This window comes from Medicago sativa, chromosome 8 (assembly GCF_051527215.1).
Source record: "Medicago sativa cultivar Bolivia chromosome 8, Bolivia_mono, whole genome shotgun sequence".
NCBI classification, from domain to species: Eukaryota; Viridiplantae; Streptophyta; class Magnoliopsida; order Fabales; family Fabaceae; genus Medicago; species Medicago sativa.
This window is the reverse complement of record NC_140756.1, coordinates 20,767,616-20,790,172: the sequence shown is the minus strand read 5'-3', so window position 1 is coordinate 20,790,172 and position 22,557 is coordinate 20,767,616. Positions and strand designations below refer to the sequence as shown.

Sequence of the window (22,557 nt, the reverse complement as noted above, 5' to 3'; positions counted from 1 at the left end):
TCATCTTTTTTTTTTTTATATAATTCTCAAAATATCTATAAAGTCCTATTTGACATGATTGTATTGGATGTATGTGTAAAAACATATTACACCTGTCAATTCATACAAATTAATCTCGTATCATAGTAGCAATACCATATATTATACTATTTATATACATAAATGGGTTTACCAATCCATTTCTTTTTTCGGAAACTTGAAAATCTTTAATATGACCTAAAATATAACTTTTAGCTAATAAACTCTTGAAATAACTATGACGAGATGAGGTTAGGTTATAGACTTCTATCGGACAGTTTAATCTATATTTACGTAAGTAGAGTGTTGATACTTTTATTAAACTAGGTTATAGACTTCTATCGGTTAGTTTGATCTACTCCCTCCGGTCACATTTATAAGTAAAAATCACTTTATTAGATTCATTGAATATTTGGTGTATTTGGTCTTTATATAGACTAAATACGTTAATCATTCAATGAACCTAAAAAGTTGTTTTTTTGCTTATAAATGTGACCGAAGGGAGTATATTTATTCGCAACAGGGCTTCTTGTTGTCATCCACGGAAATCTCCATGTTGGCATGTTTGCATTATGTCCTCAGAGAGGTTTTAGGATTCTAAATTGCCTCAACGGATGCAAAAGAAATGGAAGACTAGGACATTCATAAGAATGTTGCAAATTGAGGATTTATTTGAAAATTTTAAAAATTGTGACTATAATTGTTCTTTTTTTTTGGTTACTGTGACTATAATTGTTCAATAAAATAGTAATATACTTAACAATAAATAATGATGATGCACAATTAACAACTATTGAATTAGCTTTACTTTTCATCAAGTTTGCAAGTATGTTCTTGATTTATTTCCTTTCTCCTATTGAAATAATCAAATAATAGACAAATAAACTTTTTATCTACAACCGTCCTTGCCAAACATTGAGTTGAGTAATAATAGACAAGGTGTTCCCTGCCCTACTAAACTGTAGTCTTGATACAATGTAAGTTGGACTTTTTCGAATATACTAATGAAAGAGATTAGGTGAAAGTAAATCATTTGTCTCAATCATACCTTTGGTTAGTATCCCCGTCCTTTTGATACACACATAGCACAACCCTCTTTGTCTTTTTCCTCCACAGTAATGATGTCATTGGCTACTAGTATTACATAATAAACTAATGGCTAAAATACTTTTTTTTTAACTTATCTAATTCTTAAATTTCACACTTAACTGATAAAAGTTTTAATTAGATATTCCTTATCTTATTCTTCAGATTAAGTAGTCCATTAATTTTTTGAAAATTTAATTAGGTTCCTTGTCTTTATTTTTTGTTTTAAAATGGTATTTTATTTTATAAAGTTATATCAATGTGGTTTTTTTTTTTTATGTTTCAAAATGTTTATTATTTTGCCTTTTATGTAAGAGATCTAATTAAAACTTTTAAAAGTAAGCAAGTGAATGAGTTTAAGTGGTTAATGAGATTCATCAACGAACAAATCGTTCGGAAGAAGTCGAGTTTAATTCTTAAAACTAATGAATCAAATTAAAACTAAAAGAAATGAGATGAAAAATAACAAATATAAATAATACATATGACATAAAAAGTACTACCCAGCGAAAATTGATTTCTGCAAGTGTATTTTTTACGTGAGAGAATAAAATATGATTATCGTCATTCAAACTTCTTCAATCTATTTATTTTTGGTACAAATTTATTTTACGTGTTTCTTTCTTAATTTGAATGACGAGAAATCATAATTTACAATTTCACGTAAATTTATGCATGAAAGAATCAACACTAATAAATTTTGTCTCCAACTTGAATTTGAATCTCCTAATATCAGAAAATCCTAAATTTACACGTTAATGAAATATGAGCCATTAAAAAAACTAAGTGGTAGACAGTTAAAATAAAAATTTGAAATCTGAATCTTTTAATTTTTAAAAGGTTGCAATCACCTCCAAAATCACTAACTACTGAGAATTCATTTCCCTCTAACTCATAGTTTAACTAGCAAGTAGTTTTGGAAAATCGGTTAAAACGTCACATCACAAAGGTTTGTGAGCCTCAAATATAATATCTTCCGTATCTATCACGTCTCCATTATTTACAAACTCCGATGTGTTTTTTTGTTATGCTTTTCCGTGGTTTGAAGAGATTCTAGATTCTCTCACACACGACAATTCTATTGGAAAAATATATAGACAAATTGCAATATCTTCCTTTTAATTTTTTACAATAAAATAAAAGAAGAAACAATACAAGACCAAAAGAACTAAAATAATTTGGAAAATACTAATTAGTGTCCCTGGATATTAGTTAAAAAAAAAACCAAATACTCCATACGTTTTTAATTATAAGCAAATTTGACATTTTAATTCATTCAATTAATGATGTATGTGATTAATGAGTTTCATATTGTGGACCACATACATCATTAATTGAATGAACCTAAAAAATCAAATATGCTTATAATTAACAATAGAGGGAGTATGATAAAATTATCTTGAAAGATGTGTAATCGAATTCATAAAAGTATAAAACATGTTTTTTAAAATGTAAAATTTTCCTTTTCTGAATAATTTTTATGAAAATGCTAAAAAATACCCTTAAATGATAGGTTTGTGTAGCAAATAGAGGAACAAACATGGCCCTAGGCTTAAGAGATACACCCTCCGGACACTATTATAAGCAAAAATCAACTTTTTAGATTCATTCATTAACTGATGTATGTGGTCTATAATAAAGATTATGTACATCATTAATTGAATGAACCTAAAATGTGGATTTTTGCTTATAATAGTGACAGGAGGGTGTAGTATTTATGGTGGAGGATTAGGGTTTATGTCCTTGTACCTTTGCATGGGCAGTTGTCTCAGAAGGACATCGTGCTCCTTTTAGGGACAACTATTGCCCTTTGAGGGACAACTGTAGAATTGTAGTTCACATTTTGGTTTGTGTGTCCTTTTGTGCCATAGACCTTGCTGGTTGTTCACCTTGGCCCACATCCTGTCTCACGGACCACACCGGCTGTTCACCTTGGTTGGTGTTCTTCCCCGTTATGGGTTGCTTAGGCTGTCTTCTTGTGGGTTTGTTCGCTCTCATGCCACGACCCTTAGACTTCTTCTAGGAGGAGCCCTTTGGAACTTATCAGTGAGTGGACTTCGGCAGGAGTGTTGTGCTTTGTTGGCTAATGTTTCATTTGCATATTGATAAGCACGATGAATGGGCATGGAACCAGCTACATGGAGGTGGTTACATTGTTAAAGTTACCTACTATCAATTACGTAATCAAAGTAATATAAAAGATTCCCCTTCAAATCCTATCATATGGAATATGGCGGTTCTTTTGAAGGTTTCCTTATTTGCATGGTGGTTTGATTCGTAGAAGCGTTATTCACGGCGATAATCGTTTGTGTTGTTGGGTGCGGTGTTGATGAATCCGTTCGTCGCTTGTTTTTTAAATGCATTTATTTTGGCAAAGTTTGGACCATTGTTTCAGGTTGGCTAGGCATCAGTTGTGCGATGGTTAACCGTCCTTATGGATTATGCTTTTCAGTTCTGAGTTGATTCACGGTGGACGGGTGTTGTACAAAATATTTCTTACTATATATGGTTAGCTTGTGTATGGTCCATATGAAATATCAAAATAATGCTATTTTTGTCAATAGGACATCAATGTCAGCCAAATCCTTGAGATCATTAAGTTTAATTCTTGATTTTTGGCTTAAAACTAAAGTCAAAGGATTCAATTATGTCATTCATCAATGGTGCACACAACCACTTATGTGTATGATTTGGTACTATTAAGAAAACAGCTTTATGATATGGGACAATCATTATCACCACACTATGCTAACAGCTTAATCCACACAATTCAAAAGAACGAAACAAGAAATAAGATTACATTAGGAAATCAATGGTACATTATTTACAGTGAAAAGTTAATAAACAGGAAGGGGAATTTTTCCCCTACCAACATCCAAGCACATTCATTTGAATGAAGTGAAAACATAACTAGAACATCATGTACAGATAAAATACAGAAAGAACAGGACTTGCATACACAAGGCAAACTAGGGGTCTGCTTTACCAGCCACCTGTTCATCACTAGAATCATATTCGTCTTCAGTTAGCTCCTCATCTTCATCACTGGATTTCTCTTCTGTGGCAGCTCCAATGTCTTCTGGCTTCGCATACTTCTCACAGTACTCTGAAAGTTGGACGTCAAAGAAGACATCAGTAAATGTTGAGAAGTTATTGTTTATGAAATACATGCCGAAAATTACACAATAATTCATGCTTTCAGATTAACAATTCAAAGTGAAGATTGAAGATGTGAACACGCAAACACGCCACAAAGAAAATATAAAAAGATATAAAACTAGTGTGATTGGAAACCTCTTATATACATTCACATGAACACTTCAAAAAAAAAATTCCACTTTCACAAACAAGATTACAAGTTGTACGAAACTTGAAAACCCATTCACAAGACACTCACAACTCAAGTGATCACTCTTAACGAGAAACATTTGAACCAGAGAATTGCAAGACTTTGGTATTACAACAAGCACCAACAACATCTACTCCTCTTTAAACATTGTATCACCTGTGTTTAATAATTAACATAATAATAGTTTGTTGAATTCATTAATGTGGGCATGGAGATTTCCCCTCATCTCCATTTCGAGTCATGCAACTCCATATTCAAACAAACCCAATTGGTTACAGACTTTGATGCATAGATGTCCTCAAACTTCTCTTGCAAAGATTTCAAATTTCAATGCTGTCTTCTTCAACATATTGTACTTGATCTCAGGTGTAAGAGCTACTCAATCAGCTGTGCTCCACGTCATTAGCCGTAGCCATAGTTCAACTCAATTAGGTGTAAGACTTACTCAATTACTTGTGCCCCAGACACACCTTGAACACTTACCTAAATCTCAACTATGGCTTGATACTCGACAGACACAGGACCCTTATACAAAAAATGAACGATTGAGAAGAAATTTCAACTAATACACTTCATACATACACATTTCAGTGGATGAATCATGTCTCGATGTCCTACATTTTAGACACTGCCCACATCAATAGTGTTAGAGTCAATGTCATGCTTCGTGTGTGCATTCATAGGTTGACACTAGACACATACCAGAAGACCGAATGGCAAAGAAGACATGTAACATTTTCTATGGATAAGGAATGGACTTGACTGAACAAGGGATATGTATGTCGATAGACATTTTAGTTTTAACATCATTAACATCTTATATTCAGCTGGAGCGAAAAATCAAAATCGGTCAGATTAGCGAGAGAGAATAACCCAGGGATAACAAGATTGAACCTTATGAGTAACCCTTGAGTTAAAAATTATATCTACTAACAAAGTCAATGGAAGGTTAGTTTCATTGATGTAAGGATACTAAACATTTTGGCAGCCGACTAGCAAAGTTAGGCGACATATATAATCTTTTCATTTAGATAGTATGAGTATCTCCTCTTTCATTTATAAATTTAACATCACCCGTCTATTCTACAAGTATGTATCCATATGCACCTAGAAAATACCATATAAGCCCCACTTTTCTGTTTAGAATGTGATGGAATCACATGAGGAAGTTACAAATTAGTAGTAATATTAATCATAAAGTCAGCTCAGTTCGCAAATGACAACATGTGATAATCAAGTACACGATGAAGTCAATTAAAGAAGAGTAACGATAGCTTTTCTGTTAGCAATAAATAACAATAGGTGGTTAAGAATTATCAGCAAGTCATTGTAACTCTGCATGTGCACTGCATAGTAGTCCATGCCATGGTTTCAAATTGCAGTCCGCGACTGCAATATTTGAAGGTGTCTGCAACAGCATTGCAACTGCAATTGACTGCATCGGCTGCATTTTGACGAGATAATAAAGGCTTGCAGCGCAACCACAAATTAAAACCATGGTACACGCCTACCACCCTGAGGTCTAACATTTAGGTCAAGTCCCAATACTGATTTAGTGTTCAATTATAGCACAAATTAGGAAGAGCAAAACATGAACACCAAAGAGACATAGCAATCATGTGAACAGACCCATATATTCAAAAGACGAAATTCTAGAGAGGACGAATACAGAATACCTTTAACCCTTTGTTCATAAGTAGGTCGGTCACGCATCATTAAAGCCGCAGCTTCTCCATTCAAGGGGTCTGATGGATTGGGATACAGAAGGAGTTGTGGCAGAAAAACCTCAAATACATTGACAAGATCTGAAAGAATGCAGATTGTGAGATATAATAACAACAATCCAAAAGTATCAAAACAAAAAACTTGAATGAAAAAACGTATTTCGCCAAAATGGTTAAAGACAGATCATTACCAAACATGGGGCTCCAGGTCTGATTGATAACATCAAGACAAACCGATCCTGACCTGAAATTATCGTAATCCAAAATGATCAAACATTTACTTACTCTTAAAATTAATTAACATGTGAGGTAAACTAATCAAAATACACAATTTCAATGCATTAAAACAAGAAGCATACATCTCATCAACATTTGGGTGATAAATCTTATTGATGAAACCTATTGAAGGAGACTTATAAGGATAAGCATCCGGTAGCTCAACTCTTACTTTCCACACACCTCCTTGATAAGGACCTGACATGAGCCATCACATGGATGAGAAAAACATTGAAAATTGCAAGGCGCATAATACATTAACAGCACCTTTCTCATAATTAGATATCAAATCTTATTTTAACATTAAGGATCATGACAGAACAATAATTAAGAGTGAAAATCAGAAACTTAGGCAAAGAAATAGATATAATTAGAATTTAAAAACCAACAAAAAAAAAAAACTCATGCCAATTATTTTCATACTAAAAATTTGTGTTTTTTTTATGAACTAGACTAATAAAACCATAATAAGCAAAAGGGAAATCAATAAGAAAACGAACATAAATTTCTTTATAAAATAAGAACCAAAATTAACCAAAAATATTGTTGCTTCTCAAATCTATTTGTAGACTATGCAGAATCAACTTAACAATCAAAACAAAGATACAAAACAAAAATGAAGAAAAAAAAAGTCTTATAAGAGAATCTTTCAGATAATACACAAATCTAAATCCATAATCACAAAAAGTCAAAATCAAGTCAAATATCAAATACCCTTAATAGAAAAAAAACAAAAAAAAAATATTTTTTTCATAAGGATCATTGAATTAAGCAAACAAATTATAGAAAAGAAAGGGAAATTACTTTCACTGGGTCCATGAAAATGGACATAAAATTCTTGCATTCCATCGTTAATCATTTCCACCTTATAATCACTCATCATCCTAATTTTTCAATCAAAAACAGAATCAAGAGTCAAATTCAGTGACCCAATTGGAAAAAGATTAAAACTTGATTGAAATTAAAGTGAAATTGAAAAGTTGAAAATTCACAGTTTCATCAAGTCCATCTCTCGTCGCTTGCTTGGTGAAGACATGTTTGGTTCTTGTTGTTCTCTTTCTGTTTGGTTCTTTGCTTGAGAGAGAGAGAGAGAGAGAGAGAGAGAGAAGGTTAAGGGAAGAAGAGGATTGAGGAAGAGCCTTTACTTGTGCAACTGAAAGAAGTAAAATTGGTTAAGACAGCAAGCAGAAAATTAGGAGTGATATACGTATGAATATCAACAAAGTTAATTAATACGTTTAATTGTATTTCGATAATACTCGATAAATTTCACATTTTAGATTCATTCAATCAATAATATATTTGGTTTATATTAAAAATTAGACATATCATTTATTGACATATCATTTATTAAATAATCTAAAAAGTATATTTTATTGAGTGCATGTGCATGTAACTAGTACTTTCTCATGTACATTATTATAAATAAATATTGTTTTTTTTAATTCATTGAATGACTGATGTATTTAGACTATATTATATGCTAGATACATTTATTATTCAATGAACTTGAAAAATAAATATTTGTTTATAATGAGGAAGTATCTTTTTCAACTTGAACTTTTTTTATACTCATTAATACTTCATCCGATCATTACTATAAGAAACAAAAAACACATTTTTAATTTATTGGATAACTGATATATTTAGTTTATATTATAACTCAAATACATTAATTATTCAATAAACTTAAAAGTTGATTTTTTTTGTTTTTAATAATGATTGAATGAAGCAATTTTGATCGCAGCTCATACTTTTATCCTAAAATAGGTCATTTTTGACTAAAAAATGATGATTTATGGCATAATCTTTAATCTTAATTTATGGCACCTTTTGATTTGTAATATAGATCAAATACATTAGTTATTGAATAAATCTAATAAGCAGATTTTTACTAATAATTGAGACAGGAGAGAGTATCACATTTTAACCATATCATACAATTTAAGAAGTGAAATTAATGTTGTATTGAAAAGATAAATTATAACTCATTTTACAAAATTATCTTTTATTAAAATTATATGAAAGATAAATTGAATAACTAAAAGAAAAAATTAATAAATAGCTAAGGTGTATAGTAGAAAAAGTAGTATTTAATGTTTTATTGGTATTATATAACGACTTATAATTGAGACAATTTTTTCTCGAAACGACTTATAATATGGAAGGGAGTACCATTTTTTGTGCCCAAGTTCACAAATTTTTGACAAATTATTATTATTGGGGCCAAAAGCTAAGGTTGAGTCCAAAATTTACAATAAGTGTAACAATGGAGTGATAAAAAATAAAGTTTGATTTTTGCTAAATAAAAATAAAAAGTTTGATTTGAAAAAAATCCATGAGAAAAAATCATAACTTTGATGAAATAATGGGATAAAAGCACAATTAAATCTAATCAATGTCGTTTAAATTTAATCAATATCGTTTTAAACACTTTAAAAATTCTGAGTAAGAGGGTAATTTAACCACGGTTAAACTGTGACAAAATTTGGGGTCTTGTGTTCCAGGTCTGTTTACACGTGTCATAACCGTCATGTGCCAAATTAGTAATAATTGTCTAAAATATAATTGTTTTTTTATTGAATTGTACTAATGTGACTTTCATTTTTGAATAAAATTAAAGGGGTATCCAATTTTCTATTATCTATAATAATAATAATTCCCCCACCCAAAAAAAAAATCTATAATAATAATTCGGATAAGTATGCACTTGGAACTTAATTGGTTTTTAGGATAGGACAGAGTCAAATAAGAGAATCGAGTTGGATTCAACAAAAAATTCACAAAAAGAAATTTATAATTAGTTTTTCCTTTCAAAAAGAAATTTTAATTAGTTTTCATTTCTTATTAATTATAATTTTAGTTATAATTTTAAATATTTTTATTCCACCAGATTGTTTTAAGATTATATAAAAATGATAAAATTATATATATCTTTTACAAAAAATAAAATAAAAAATATAAGGAAAGAGAAATTTTATTAAGAACAATGACACTAATGATCATATCATAACCGTTTTAAATGGGATTCAAACTTCGTCCCTTAAACTTACAAAGTCAAGCTCTAACCATTAATCTAACACACCCGTTGGACATTTTTCTATAGGAAATGAGTCGGCACAATGTACATTTTTTAAATTAATTATTAATATTTTTATTTTTATTTTAAATTTGAAAAGAAATTGGAAAAGAGATATTTTTATTAGTTAAAGTGGCACTAATAGTCTTGACAACCTTCCTCTAGAAAATTTGAAATCTTACGTCGAAATTACAATATTAAGTTTTTACCATTGAGATAACACTAGGCATGGCAATGGGGCGGGGTGGGGACGGGTTTTACCTTCCCCGTCCCCATACCCGATTCTCATATACATACCCGTTACCCTACCCATACCCAACGGGGATGAAAAATTGAATCCCATCCCCGTCCCCGACGGGTTCAGGTATCCCCGCCCCATCCCCGTCCCCGCATTGAATAATTTTTTTAATAAAAAATAGAAGTTTTTTCCATCCCCAAGAGCAACGTTGTAATACATTATCTAACAATATGCTCACTTTAATATTTGTTAGACGAAATGATTTAGTTGATCCTTTAAATATCAATGGTAGTTTTATTAATATGACAATTATCAAATAAAATAACATGACATATCAACAAAAAATGCTTTTTTACATTTGGGACGGGTTTGGGTATGGGTTCGGGGTGGGTACCTATATACCCGTTACCCGTCCCATACCCGTGTTTTGAAATCGGGGAAAACCCATACCCATACCCAAACCCAGTCAAAACGGGGAAAACCCGTCAAACTGGGTTTGGTTCGGGCGGGTAACCGCGGGTATGGGTTTTGTTGCCATGCCTAGATAACACCTCAATCTAAAATATACAAACTTTATTATATTTTATTTTTTTCACATATATGAGTCAAGTTTATAAGGATAAATGAGGGAAACACTGAATTTTATCTTCTTTTTTTTAACAAACTAAAATGATATATTAACAACTGTGATTTACCCCGCATAAGGCATACAAAAGGCAAACCGCACAAAAGTATTTACAAACTCAAGGTGCGAAATACAAAGGAAGCATCTGCCTACACCGACAAGAAAAACTTACAAATGGACACCCATATAAAGGAGCAGATGTTTCCACCAATCATGATAAGGATTTAATTAGGGAGATGAAATAAGTTTTTATTTTAAAGCATACAAAATATGTTATTGATAGAATTAACTTATCCTATTTTCCTGATTTACAAAATACTAGAATGAGATAGAAGTCACAAAACATGATATTTTATCGTATCTTATCTCTTTTTATCAAGATCATCCACCAAATACATAACAACAATGCAACAAATATATATTGTCTATTAGGGATCACATTTCTAACCAAATTATACTCACAAAACTCAAGTATCTATCACTAGGCGTCATATGATATTAATTAAAATAAAAAAAATTAATCTAGACATAATATTAATTTGAACTTATAAGTTTATGATTTTACCATGTCCGAGAAGTTAATTGTAAATTTTTTTTCCATGGCCAAATAAAAAATATATTTAATATACTAATAATATTTTTTGAAACATTCGTTTTAATTTAATTAAAATTTTACTTTTAATCAGTTTTTTTATTAGCTACTATTTTTTTTTGACAAAAATAAACGATATTCATTCATTCAAATTGATAGAGTACATCGATATAATACAAATCCAAATTCGCTAAACACAAAAAAGATGAATCTGTGAACAAACTCACAACATCCATGTTAATAGCATAAAACGGCAAAATATCTATGCCTACAAATATGACTAATATGACTATATTCAAGTCTCCGGAATACTCATGTCTCCGGATCTGCAACGTTGACGACGTCAGAGTCATTGTCATTGATCAGATCTGCACTTGCTCAAAGCTAATCTTTCAACCTGAATCAAATAAACACCACACTAAGACGGGAAAACAAAAACACATCGCACAAAGACGGAAATCAAAACAAACAGAGTCGTGCAGAGACGACGAAATCAAAAAAACAAACGAAAGAAAACAGAAAATATGTGAAATCACTTATTCAATTAGAACAGAAGGAAAAACAACTCGGAGGGGTGATTTTTTGGGTCAAAATTGACCCTAAATCACCTCTCTGACAAGAAGAGAAGAAGAAGAAGGGTGACGGCTAGGGTTTGAGAAGGAGAGAAGAGAGAGTCTCTACACCCACTTTTTGTGAATTTTTTTTTGGTCAAAATATGTGTTTTTTTTTGGGTGTCCAGGATTCGAACCCCGGACCTTGCATATATTATGCATTGTCCTTACCATTTGAGCTAAGCTCACGAGGACAACTACTAATTTTTTTTTTTTTTTTGTGTTAACTAAAAGGCAAGTAAGGGTTTGTTTATTTATTTTTTGGTAGATTGTTTAGTTTAATTTTAGACTAATTCGTCTTCACGACATATAAGGTACTACCTCCGTCCCTAATTATAGGACCCTTTTGAAAAAATAACGGGAATTAAGATAGTGGATATTTGTATTAAATATGTTTATAATTGTTATTGTTTTTACAATTTTATCCTTTAAGAGAGAGGGTTGGTTTATGTTTTCAACATGTTATTTATTGTTGATTGAAGAAAAAGATGTATAATAAATAGGGGCATGTATGTAAAGAAATAATTAATGTAGTTGAAAATAGCAAAAGGGTCTTATAAAAAGGGACAAGAAAAATTCTCAAAAGGGTCTTATAATTAGGGACGGAGGTAGTAATAGATTTTTGTTCCTATCAATTTATTATTTTTTAAATGTAAAGAAAGGGGATGTCTGTGGTTCGAACTCTGGCTCCTACATATAATATGTAATATTTGTACCAACTGAGTTAAGCTTACGAGGATATAATATATTAATTTTTTTTGTTCCTATCATTTTTGTTTAAATATTTATTCTTCTTGCAAATACCAATTTTTTATACCCACCTAACTTTAATAAATAGACCATCATGACGTCCTCGTGAGCTTAACTCAGTTGGTATAGACAATACATATATGCAAGGTCCGGGGTTCAAACCCCGACCACAAAAAAAAAAATAGACCCTCATGACATTTTAAATTCAAAAATTAATAAAGTATGTTTTATTACAAGCTTAATATAGTGTGTTGATTAGGCAAGACTTGAATTACCGATGATGCTTTGATTTAGCAAGAGTGGTAATTGAGATTTTCATAACGTGACGAATTGATATTTAAATTTAACTCAGAGAGCTATTTATACTTACAGTCGAGGGGGATTTTACGATACAGTCAGAAAAATTGATTTTTTTGGAAAAATTATTTTGTTTAATCAATAGTATAATTGTCGATGTCATGTCAGCTAGTGTCCTGCCGGTGAACCACTCTAAAACTAAACTTTACCTTATTACAAATCATTCCTCGTACAAAATATTTAGGAGAATTTCAATCTTAGTGCACAAATGGAAATCTATGTTTAATTGTGATTTAATTATGGAAACAATTGCAATAAGTAAAGATATAATGACACACCTTATGGACAAATGTGCAATACACCATATTATCTCACATGACATTGATTAAATACACAAATACTCAATAATTGACCATTTAACTTCATTAGAAAAGTCATTTTCATAACTTCACTATAGAATTTTTCTCCGATCAAAAACACGTCTCAAATTAAGTTTTACCTATAGCAGTGGAAATCTATTAAGAAAAACAGACCAGCCATGAATTTTTCTCCGTTATGCATGTAACATATGCATGTGCTCAAGACTACTATCATGCGTGATCAATGAGAACACGTTTTTGCTTTCAATTTTTTTTTTTAGCAAAATACATTTTTTTACATTACATAAAATAAAACGTAAATATGGAGACTGGTACCACCGTACTCTAACCACATTGCCCATCCAAATTTGGGCACGCCATACACTTCCAAGATTCCTTTCTATCCAATTATTTCTCACGTTGACCCTTTCTCTTTTATGGATGAATGATACTCCCTCCGTCCCATATTACTTGACCTAGTTGACTCCGTCACGTATGCCAATGCACAATTTTAAACTTAAATTTCTTTAATAATCTAGTAGAAAAAATTACGAAAATTTGATATTTTGAAAATATTAATCGAGACGAATCTAACAACATCTTATATGTTATATTTTGTTTTTATATATTAGTAGAAAAATAGAGTCAAAACATGTTAGATGAATAGTTCAAATATTCTAAGTAGGTCAAGTAATATGGGACGGAGGGAGTACTATTACTACCACTTCACGTAATGATCTACATAATTGACCATTTCATAGGTATTACAAAAAATGCATAAAAAAAGAGAGAATCATGAGAAATAATGTATATGGAGTTTGATAAGAATATGGTATGATTGGAGTAGAACAAGCAATTATCATATCATGCAGTTGATGTATAGGATATGATTGGAGTAGAACAAGCAATTATCATATCATGTATTTGATGCATACAAGATAACAAATATCATGGAGATATTTTATCATATCATGTTTTTTATACACAACTCATAATAGCATGATAGTATATGTCCCGGACTGAACCGAGACCCATTTCTTCAACGAAATGGGTCATGTCAAGTCACTGGCTAACACATGAACCATCGCTTGGACTTTCCCTAAATACATTGAATCAGGGTCGTGCAAAGTAATATGAATCGTTCAGTCCATATCTTAAGCCAATGTGTTCTAACCTGCTCACAATTGTCTCACAAGACACCCACCCATACTATGTTTGAGGTCCTTAAACCCAAATTCACCGCTATAAAGGCTGACATATCCTTCACACATGTTTGCATTTTTATATCCTAAAACCTCGCATATTTGACGTATTCTTACTTGATCATCATAGTATTTTAAAGTACACCACCCTTCTTCTGATGAATAACAAAACTGTTGTTAAATTCCACCGTCAACATTCACTCACGACACTCTTAAGGCCTAAGATATCCGGTCTGACATGATTAATGGTGTTGTCTATAGGAAATGTATTACACGTTTCACCACTTTCTTTTAACGAGATATAGTGGCCAACACTTAATGCAATCAGACGATAGCCAGTGTTATTGTCACATCCCAATCCATTCGGTGGAGAGAACAAAAAATTCATCATCCTCGCCAGCTTCAAACCCTTACAACCCCATAACAGAAGCTTGGTGATTCTTCCTCCTCAACATGGTTCAACAATACTTGTCTAGAACTTTAAGATCAAAGAGAACCCTCTTTCAACAAAAGACAAGAGGCTAACAACCTTCTTTTGGGGTTTTTAGATGTGGATCAACACCAAATGGAGGGGATACCCATGCGAGTGTCTGACCCATGTGGAAAATAGACAACAAGGCCAACCAAGGCCAAACCAACAACTAGTTATCACTAGAATCCCTAACTAGAACGACTTGATCCATTAGGAAGAATTATCATTCTTCGTCCCCAGAAGATCCGGAGTGCATGACCCACACCTTCGTGAACCACCCACTTCACTAAGGTCTACCAACCGAGGTCACGACCCCAAAGCGCAACAGAGGGGATCACGAACCAAATATGGAGGAAGGTCGGGTTGTCGAGAAGGCCACGACATATCCATTTAACTATCGCAAAGACATGGTGGACATGGATTTGATATCAACTCACCATCCTGACTTCATCGTCTCAAGTCCACCAAAAGCAATGATTATTCGATGGTCATATCCATTCAGAAGCCCCTATGTTGCAATCATGCAATGACGCCATAAACCACGGCATCCACATTGAAATGGTCGACTCCTTACTTTCATTTCGTGAGTATTAAGGCTCGGTGAAATGTAAGTTGTTTATCATGAACCTAATAAAGGGCGCAATAATGTGGTTCAAGGCTTTGAGGCTCATATCCATTGACTCTTAGACCAAACTATGCAGGCATTTCACGACTCACTTCACCTCTTCTTGAAGACAACCCATGTATGTAGATAGTCCTGTGGCCATACGTTAGAGGAAAGATGATTCCCTAATATTGAAAGGTTCAACAAGGAGATCGTTTAGGTAAAAAAAAGCAACAAAACAAAAAAACATAATGAATATATAGACTTGCAAATTTTGTTTTCAATATTTTTTGCCTTTTTTTTTAATAGAAAAATATGCTTATATCATTTCATTAGCAATCAAATCGATAACACATGTCGGAATATCATCAAAGATACGAAAGTAAGTTAAGGATGTGGCCCATTATGATAATTTGACAAATTCTCAACTTTTGCTTGCTGTTTCAAATGTTGGGGGGTGGGAAGAGCAAACAGACACACTAGATTTCATTTGGAGGATACATATATATCAGAGAATAGTGATTCAATTGATAATTTAGGGGAAGATCAAAGGCTAAAGAAGCAGAGGAGGAAAGAGAAACAGAGAATTAAGGTGGGGAAAAATCAACATAATCAATTGGGGGTTCCTAAATGTATTCAATTGGTAGAAGGAGTGAGAAGTGGGAAGAAGAAAAGGAGGTTGAGGACAGGCCTTGAACCAGGAGAACCTCAGGAGAGGAGTAGGCTTTTGGTGGAAGCCGAAGATGAAGGGGAAGAAGTGGAAGGGAGGCGTTGCTTAATGATGGGGGAGTCCGGTCTGCGCCATATTGTGGTGGAGCATGATTCCTTCGTTCCGGAGACACAAATATGTGTGACCGGTGATGTGATGATGGAGGAGTTAGAGGCGTCTCGGTTACTTAAGATTGAAAAGGAAGCGGGGTATTCTTTTACCATGGAGGATGGTAAAGTGGTGAAAAAACTTGTGATTATGGAAAAAAATTGATGAGCAAAATAAGTTTGCTAGGGAGAATGAAGATGGTGTATTATGATTATTACAACTTTCAATATTAGAGGGCTTGGTGGAGTGTTGAAGAAAAATAAAATTCGGGAGTTGATTAGGATTCATAAGGTTGATTTTATTGCAATTCAAGAAACTAAATTGGAGGTTATCACGCCGGAGCTTTGCTATAGTTTATGGGGAAGCGAAGATTGTGAGTGGGCGTTTCTTCCATCGGAAGGTAATAGTGGCAGTATTTTATCTTTATGGAATAAATGTGATTCTAGTATTATTTTCACCTTTGTGGGGGAAGGTTTTGTGTGTGTTTGTTTGGAGTGGGGAGTCCATCGTAGAAGATGTATTGTGGTTAATGTATATTCTAAATGTAACTTGGAGGATAAGAAGAGGTTGTGGGATAGTTTGGTGGAGATTAGAAGGAGTTTGGGGGATGGAGCTTGGTGTATTTTAGGAGATTTTAACGCGGTTCGTCATGGGGATGAGCGAAGAGGCGTTAATGTGGGGGGGTCAACATCTCAAATTTTGGAGTGTAATTTTTTCAATGGTTTCTTGAGGGATGTGGAGTTGGCTGATTTGAATTTATTGGGCCGTAGGTATACTTGGTATCACCCAAATGGGATAGCGATGAGTAGAATTGATAGAGTCCTTGTTTCGGAAGAGTGGACTCAAATGTGGGGGCCTTCGTCTCTTTGGGTTCTTCCTCGCGATGTTTCGGATCATTGTCCATTGCTTCTAAAAATTGGTGGATGGGATTGGGGACCAAGACCTTTTTTTTTTTTTGAGGGAAAAGTAGCTTATAGCTTTTCATTAGAAATCAATGTTGAAATACAAGAAGGAACAACATTAAAAACAGGGGGACTAGCTAAGAAAGTGGCCTCTCGTGCAAGGGTGTGAGCGACCTCATTCGCTTGTCTCCGACTAAACTCAACCTTAGAGTTTGGAAAATAAACTTGACAACATCTTCTGCAATCCTCTATAATTGCACCAAATTCAGAAATGTCATTGTGGCCTCCATTGAAGTAATCTACAACCTTTTTTGCATCAAGTTCAAAGTCCACATTCATAAGTTGTAATTCTCGCACCCAATGTATGGCATGTGAAAGTCCTAAAGCTTCACCAATGTCCGTTGCACACACCGGATTCGACCACAATGTTCTTGCCTTAATAAAATTACCATTTTCATCTCGGATGCACATACCAACCCCAACACAGTTTAAAGCCTCCGAAAATGATGCGTCTACATTACACTTCAGCCTGCCACTTGCTGGTTTCTGCCACGACACCTGAACTGGCAGCATTGGAATTGCACCTGCAGCTGCTACATGTTCAACTGTTTGCATACCAGCAGCATTTCTTGTTGTTCCACACATTTGTTTGCTGCCATTTGCTACTCTCCAACCAAACAGCAGATGTCGCGCACGCTCGATAACAGTTTGGTAAGTTTCTGTTGTGTTTTGCCAAACGCGCATGTTACGACTCTTCCATAAGCTCCACAAGATCGTACAGAAAATCTGAGCTTGATCTTGTGGCAGATCCTGCAGTAAAGAGAAGATGATCTCAGCTGTTGTGTTGTTGTTATGCATTGCCAAATCAATTTTACTCATCAAACAGCTCTCCCTCCACACATTCCTTGCTTTATGACAGTCAAACAATACATGTAGTGTATCCTCATAACTCTCATCGCATAAAGCACACAAAGACGGGCATTGAACTCCTTTATCTAACAATCTTGCTCGTGTCGGTAGACAATTTCGGCACACTCTCCAAATTAAATTCTTCACTTTCGGAGGTACCTTAATCCTCCAAATGTTGTCCCAATTTCCAGCTCTATGAAGATGATAATTACCTGCAATCTCCTCCATGCATATACGATACGCACTCCGCACAAAATAATGTCCATTTTTCTCTGCTCTCCATATAAGTTGGTCTTCCTCCACCTGACAAAAGAGAGGAGTTTTTAAAATTTTCTGCACTGTTTCAGGATCAAAATAATAATTGATCACGTTATAATCCCAATTATGATTATTGTGATCAATAAGAGAGTTAATTCTTGTCTGATGTATTACATCACTTGACTGGCCTTCGCCTGAAATGCAGCCACCATCACTCAACCAAGGCGCTTCAAATATTGGAATATTAATTCCGTTGCCTATCTTCCATCTAGCCCCTGAGCGCACCACCATCCTTGCATTAAAAATGCTTCGCCAAACAAAACTTGGATTGTGGCCTAGCTTCGCCTCAATATAATTATCACGTGGAAAGTACCTAGCTTTGAACAGTCTTGTGACCAAACATCCAGGTTGTGTTTGGAATTTCCACCCTTGCTTTCCTAGCATTGCCAAATTGAAAGCCGTCAAATCTTTGAAGCTCATCCCGCCAAATTTTTTATGAACAGTGAGTTTATCCCAAGATAGCCAATGAATACCTCTATTATTGTTTCCACCATTTCCCCACCAAAAGGCATTTATCATTTTTTCAATCTCGTCAACAAGAGTAGAAGGCAGCAAAAATATGCTCATAACATACGAAGGTATGGCTTGTAGAACAGATTTTATCATTACCTCTCTACCGGCTTTAGACAAGCATTTGCTACTCCACGAATTAATCCTCTGCCATACTCTATCTTTAATAAAACTGAAGGTAGCTTTTTTATTTCTTCCAATCATGGATGGTAATCCGAGATATTTGCCCGTCCCAAGTACCGCCTGAACTCCTAGGATCGAAGTAACCACATTTTGGAGATTATTCAACACATTCCTGCTATAAAATATTTCAGACTTAGTGAGACTGATTGCCTGACCTGAAGCTGCCTCATACGTTGTAAGAATACTTTTCATTTTATGCGCTTCTGCCTCTGTGGCCCTAAAAAATAAGAAACAATCATCGGCAAATAACAAATGAGATATAATCGGTGCATTTCGAAAAAATTTTGCCCCGTGTATTTCTCCTCTGACTTGAGCTTGATGAATGAGTGCAGTTAGTCCTTCCGCACATAAAATAAACAGATACGGAGACAGAGGGTCTCCTTGCCGAAGTCCTCTTCCCGGAATAATAGGCCCTACAGACTCTTGGTTAACTAAAACTGAATAGTCAACAGTTTCAATACACATCATAATCCAGTTCACCCATTGCGAACAAAAACCCATTTTTTCCATGACTTCTTTCAAATACAACCAGTCAATACGATCATACGCCTTACTGATATCTAATTTCAAAGCCACCGACCCCTCCTTACCTGATGTTTTCGACTTCATGTAATGGACCACCTCAATCGCAACCATTGCATTGTCCAAAATAGATCGACCTGGAACAAAAGCAGACTGATTATCTGAAATGCATTTATGTAACACCCCCTTTAACCTGTTCGCAAGCACTTTTGACAACAACTTATAAAGAACGTTACAAAGTGCTATTGGTCTCCAATCCTTCATAGACTTCTGCTCAGTACCTTTGGGAATAAGAGCAATGTTTGTTGCATTTAGAGAAGCTGGGATTTGGCCTTGTGTTAACCAAGACACACATTCTTGGAAAATGTCAGGACTACATAGTTGCCAAAAATGTTGATAGAATCCTGGATTGAAGCCATCAGGGCCTGGGCATTTATCTGGTTGCATCGAGAACATCGCTTCCTTAAACTCCTCTATCCGAAACGGTGCCGTAAGTTGAATATTGTCATCTGCTGTTATCACTTGTCTAAGAACATTCAAAACTGGTGTTCTCACACTTTCTTTTGCTTGAAACAACTCGTGGAAATACTCTTTAGCCACACTTGCCATTCCTACTTCATCTGTCACACGTACACCATCATTATTTTCTAAAGAAGTAATTTTATTCACCTTTTTCCTAGTCGTGGCTGAAGCATGGAAGAACTTGGTATTGAGATCACCATCTTTGTACCAATGAGTTTTGGCTCTTTGCCTCCAATATGCATCCTCTTGCACTAACAAGTGTGTCATTCTCCGTTGTAATCCTTCATAATGTCCCATATCATTCGTACCTCGGAATCGGAGCAACTCTTTTCTACACTCCTCAATATCAGTTTTTAGTTTATTGCAATGAGACTTACTCCATTGTTTCAGATCTTCGGCACATCCTTCTAATCTGGTTAGTAAATCTCCTCCACTAACCTGCTGCCAACACGATTGTACCACCTCCATTAAGCTCGGTTCAAGTCTCCAAGCATTTTCAAATTTGAAATTTCTCCGAGTTCTAATGGATCGGACACTAGGAACACGGTTCAGAAGAATAGGGTAGTGATCGGACACCGGTGCAACTAAATTATCCAAATTTGCATTTGGAAACAACTGGAACCATTCTTCGTTAGCTAACGCACGATCAAGTCTTTCTTCCACCGCTTTGACTGTACCTAGACTCTTAAACCAAGTAAAAGGATACCCCTCTAATGTGATATCAATCAAACCTGCATCTTGAATAGCCTTTCTGAACCCATTTATTAGCCAAGGAGCACGTGCCCTTCTTCCTTTTTTTTCGTGAGCATGCAGAATATCATTGAAGTCACCCATAATGCACCACGGAAGGGAATTACCACTTGCCAATTGACGGATAAAATTCCACGAGTCTCTTCTACGGTTGCCTTCTGGAAAGCCATAATAACCTGTTAACTTCCATTTACCACGTGAAACTTCATCAACTTCAACATTAATATGATTTTGTGAATAATTGATAATGCTGCAGTTAAAAGAATTACGCCAAAAGAGAGCTAAACCCCCTCCCCGACCTTGTCTATCTACAGCAAAGCAGTTATCAAATCCAAGGATGTAACGGAATTCCTCAATTTTATTTCTGAAGACTAACGTCTCACTAAGAAAGAGGGCTTCCTAAGCCTCGGCAATTCCAACTAATTACACTCATTTGTATAAATACACAACCAGGCACGGAGCATGATTACATTGAACCAGCAGCACAGACATGAAACATGATCAAATTGAAACAGTAACATATACCGAGTTTGAATTTTCAAGGAACACAACAACCAAATTTAGAGCAGTATGAAACACAGGTGGTTGGAAGAAAATAAGCAAAGCTTCGGTTCTCAACTAATGGAGGTAATTAATATCATGATCAGACCTATTCAATCCATATCCATAACCAAGAATTATTAATTTGAATTGGAAACACGGCAGAGGATAATTTTATGAACAGAATCAGACTATGAAATCACATATAAGCATAAGCCACTTGAATTGATACGGGCCCAATTACCATGGACACACACATACTTTTCCACCATAACTACACATGATGAGTAGATTAGGGGAGACACCAGGCGTACAGATTAGGATAAACCTAAACGTAACGAGAATCAACACACTCACAAGGGAAATCGGCGGACGGCGAAACCCTAGGAGAGAAAACCCACAATATTATGAAAGTACTCATTTTTTGTTTGTAAGGAAAATCGAAAATTAAAGGTGTGGTGGAGGGGATGTGGAGGAGTTGCAATTGTGAAGGTTGGATGGGTTTTGTTTTAAAAGAAAAATTAAAGTTGTTAAAATTCCATTTGAAGGAGTGGCACAAGGGGGAATACGGCGGTATGGATGGGAGGTTGGAAATTTTGGTGGAGGCTATTGCGGATTTGGATGTGAAAGGGGAGGGTAGTGTGTTGAGTGGGGAGGAGGTGCAAAGAAGAAAAGATATGTTTGGTGAGATGTGGAGAATTTTAAAGGCGAAAAGGGCTTTAATGGTCCAAAGATCTAGATCAAAGTGGATGCGGGAGGGAGATGCAAATTCAAATTTTTTTCATAGATGTGTGAAGTTGAGATCTAATAAGAATATAATTAAGGCGTTAAAGGTTAATGATGGATGGGTGGAATCCCCTTATGAGGTGCGTAAGGCGGTGGTGGACTATTTTACCGAGCATGTTTCCACAACATATTGGGATCGTCCGAAGTTAGATGGTGTAACTTTCAACACTCTCTCCGAAGGGGAAAATGGTAGGTTGGTGGCTCCTTTTACGATGTTAGAAATTGAATTGGTGGTTAGGGAGAGTGATGGAAATAAAAGTCCGGGGCCGGATGGTTTTAATTTCGCTTTTGTGAAGGAGTTTTTGTACTTAATGAAGAATGAGGTTCGGATTATGTTTGATCAATTTCATGCAAACGAGGTGGTACCTAAAAGTATTCTTTCGTACTTTGTGGCGTTAATTCCAAAGGTATCTTCTCCTCTTGCTTTGAAGGATTTTAGGCCAATATCTTAGTTAGGCACTCTTTACAAAATGCTTTCAAAGGTTTTGGCTAGAAGACTCTCCGGGGTGATGAATT

General features: G+C 34.5%; 1 protein-coding gene across 1 annotated transcript; it reads right to left on the bottom strand.

Moving 5' to 3' along the window:
* Nucleotides 1–3,886: 3,886 nt before the first annotated feature.
* LOC146897719 (ubiquitin-conjugating enzyme E2 5-like) lies at nt 3,887–7,627 on the bottom strand. Its single transcript, XM_085734635.1, has 6 exons — nt 7,446–7,627; nt 7,258–7,337; nt 6,537–6,651; nt 6,369–6,421; nt 6,130–6,258; nt 3,887–4,210 (listed from the first exon to the last, which is right to left on the bottom strand). The coding sequence occupies exons 1-6, from the start codon at nt 7,487–7,489 to the stop codon at nt 4,074–4,076; spliced, it is 558 nt and encodes a 185-aa protein (XP_085590761.1). The 5' UTR covers nt 7,490–7,627; the 3' UTR covers nt 3,887–4,073.
* Between the last annotated feature and the right edge of the window lie 14,930 nt (nt 7,628–22,557).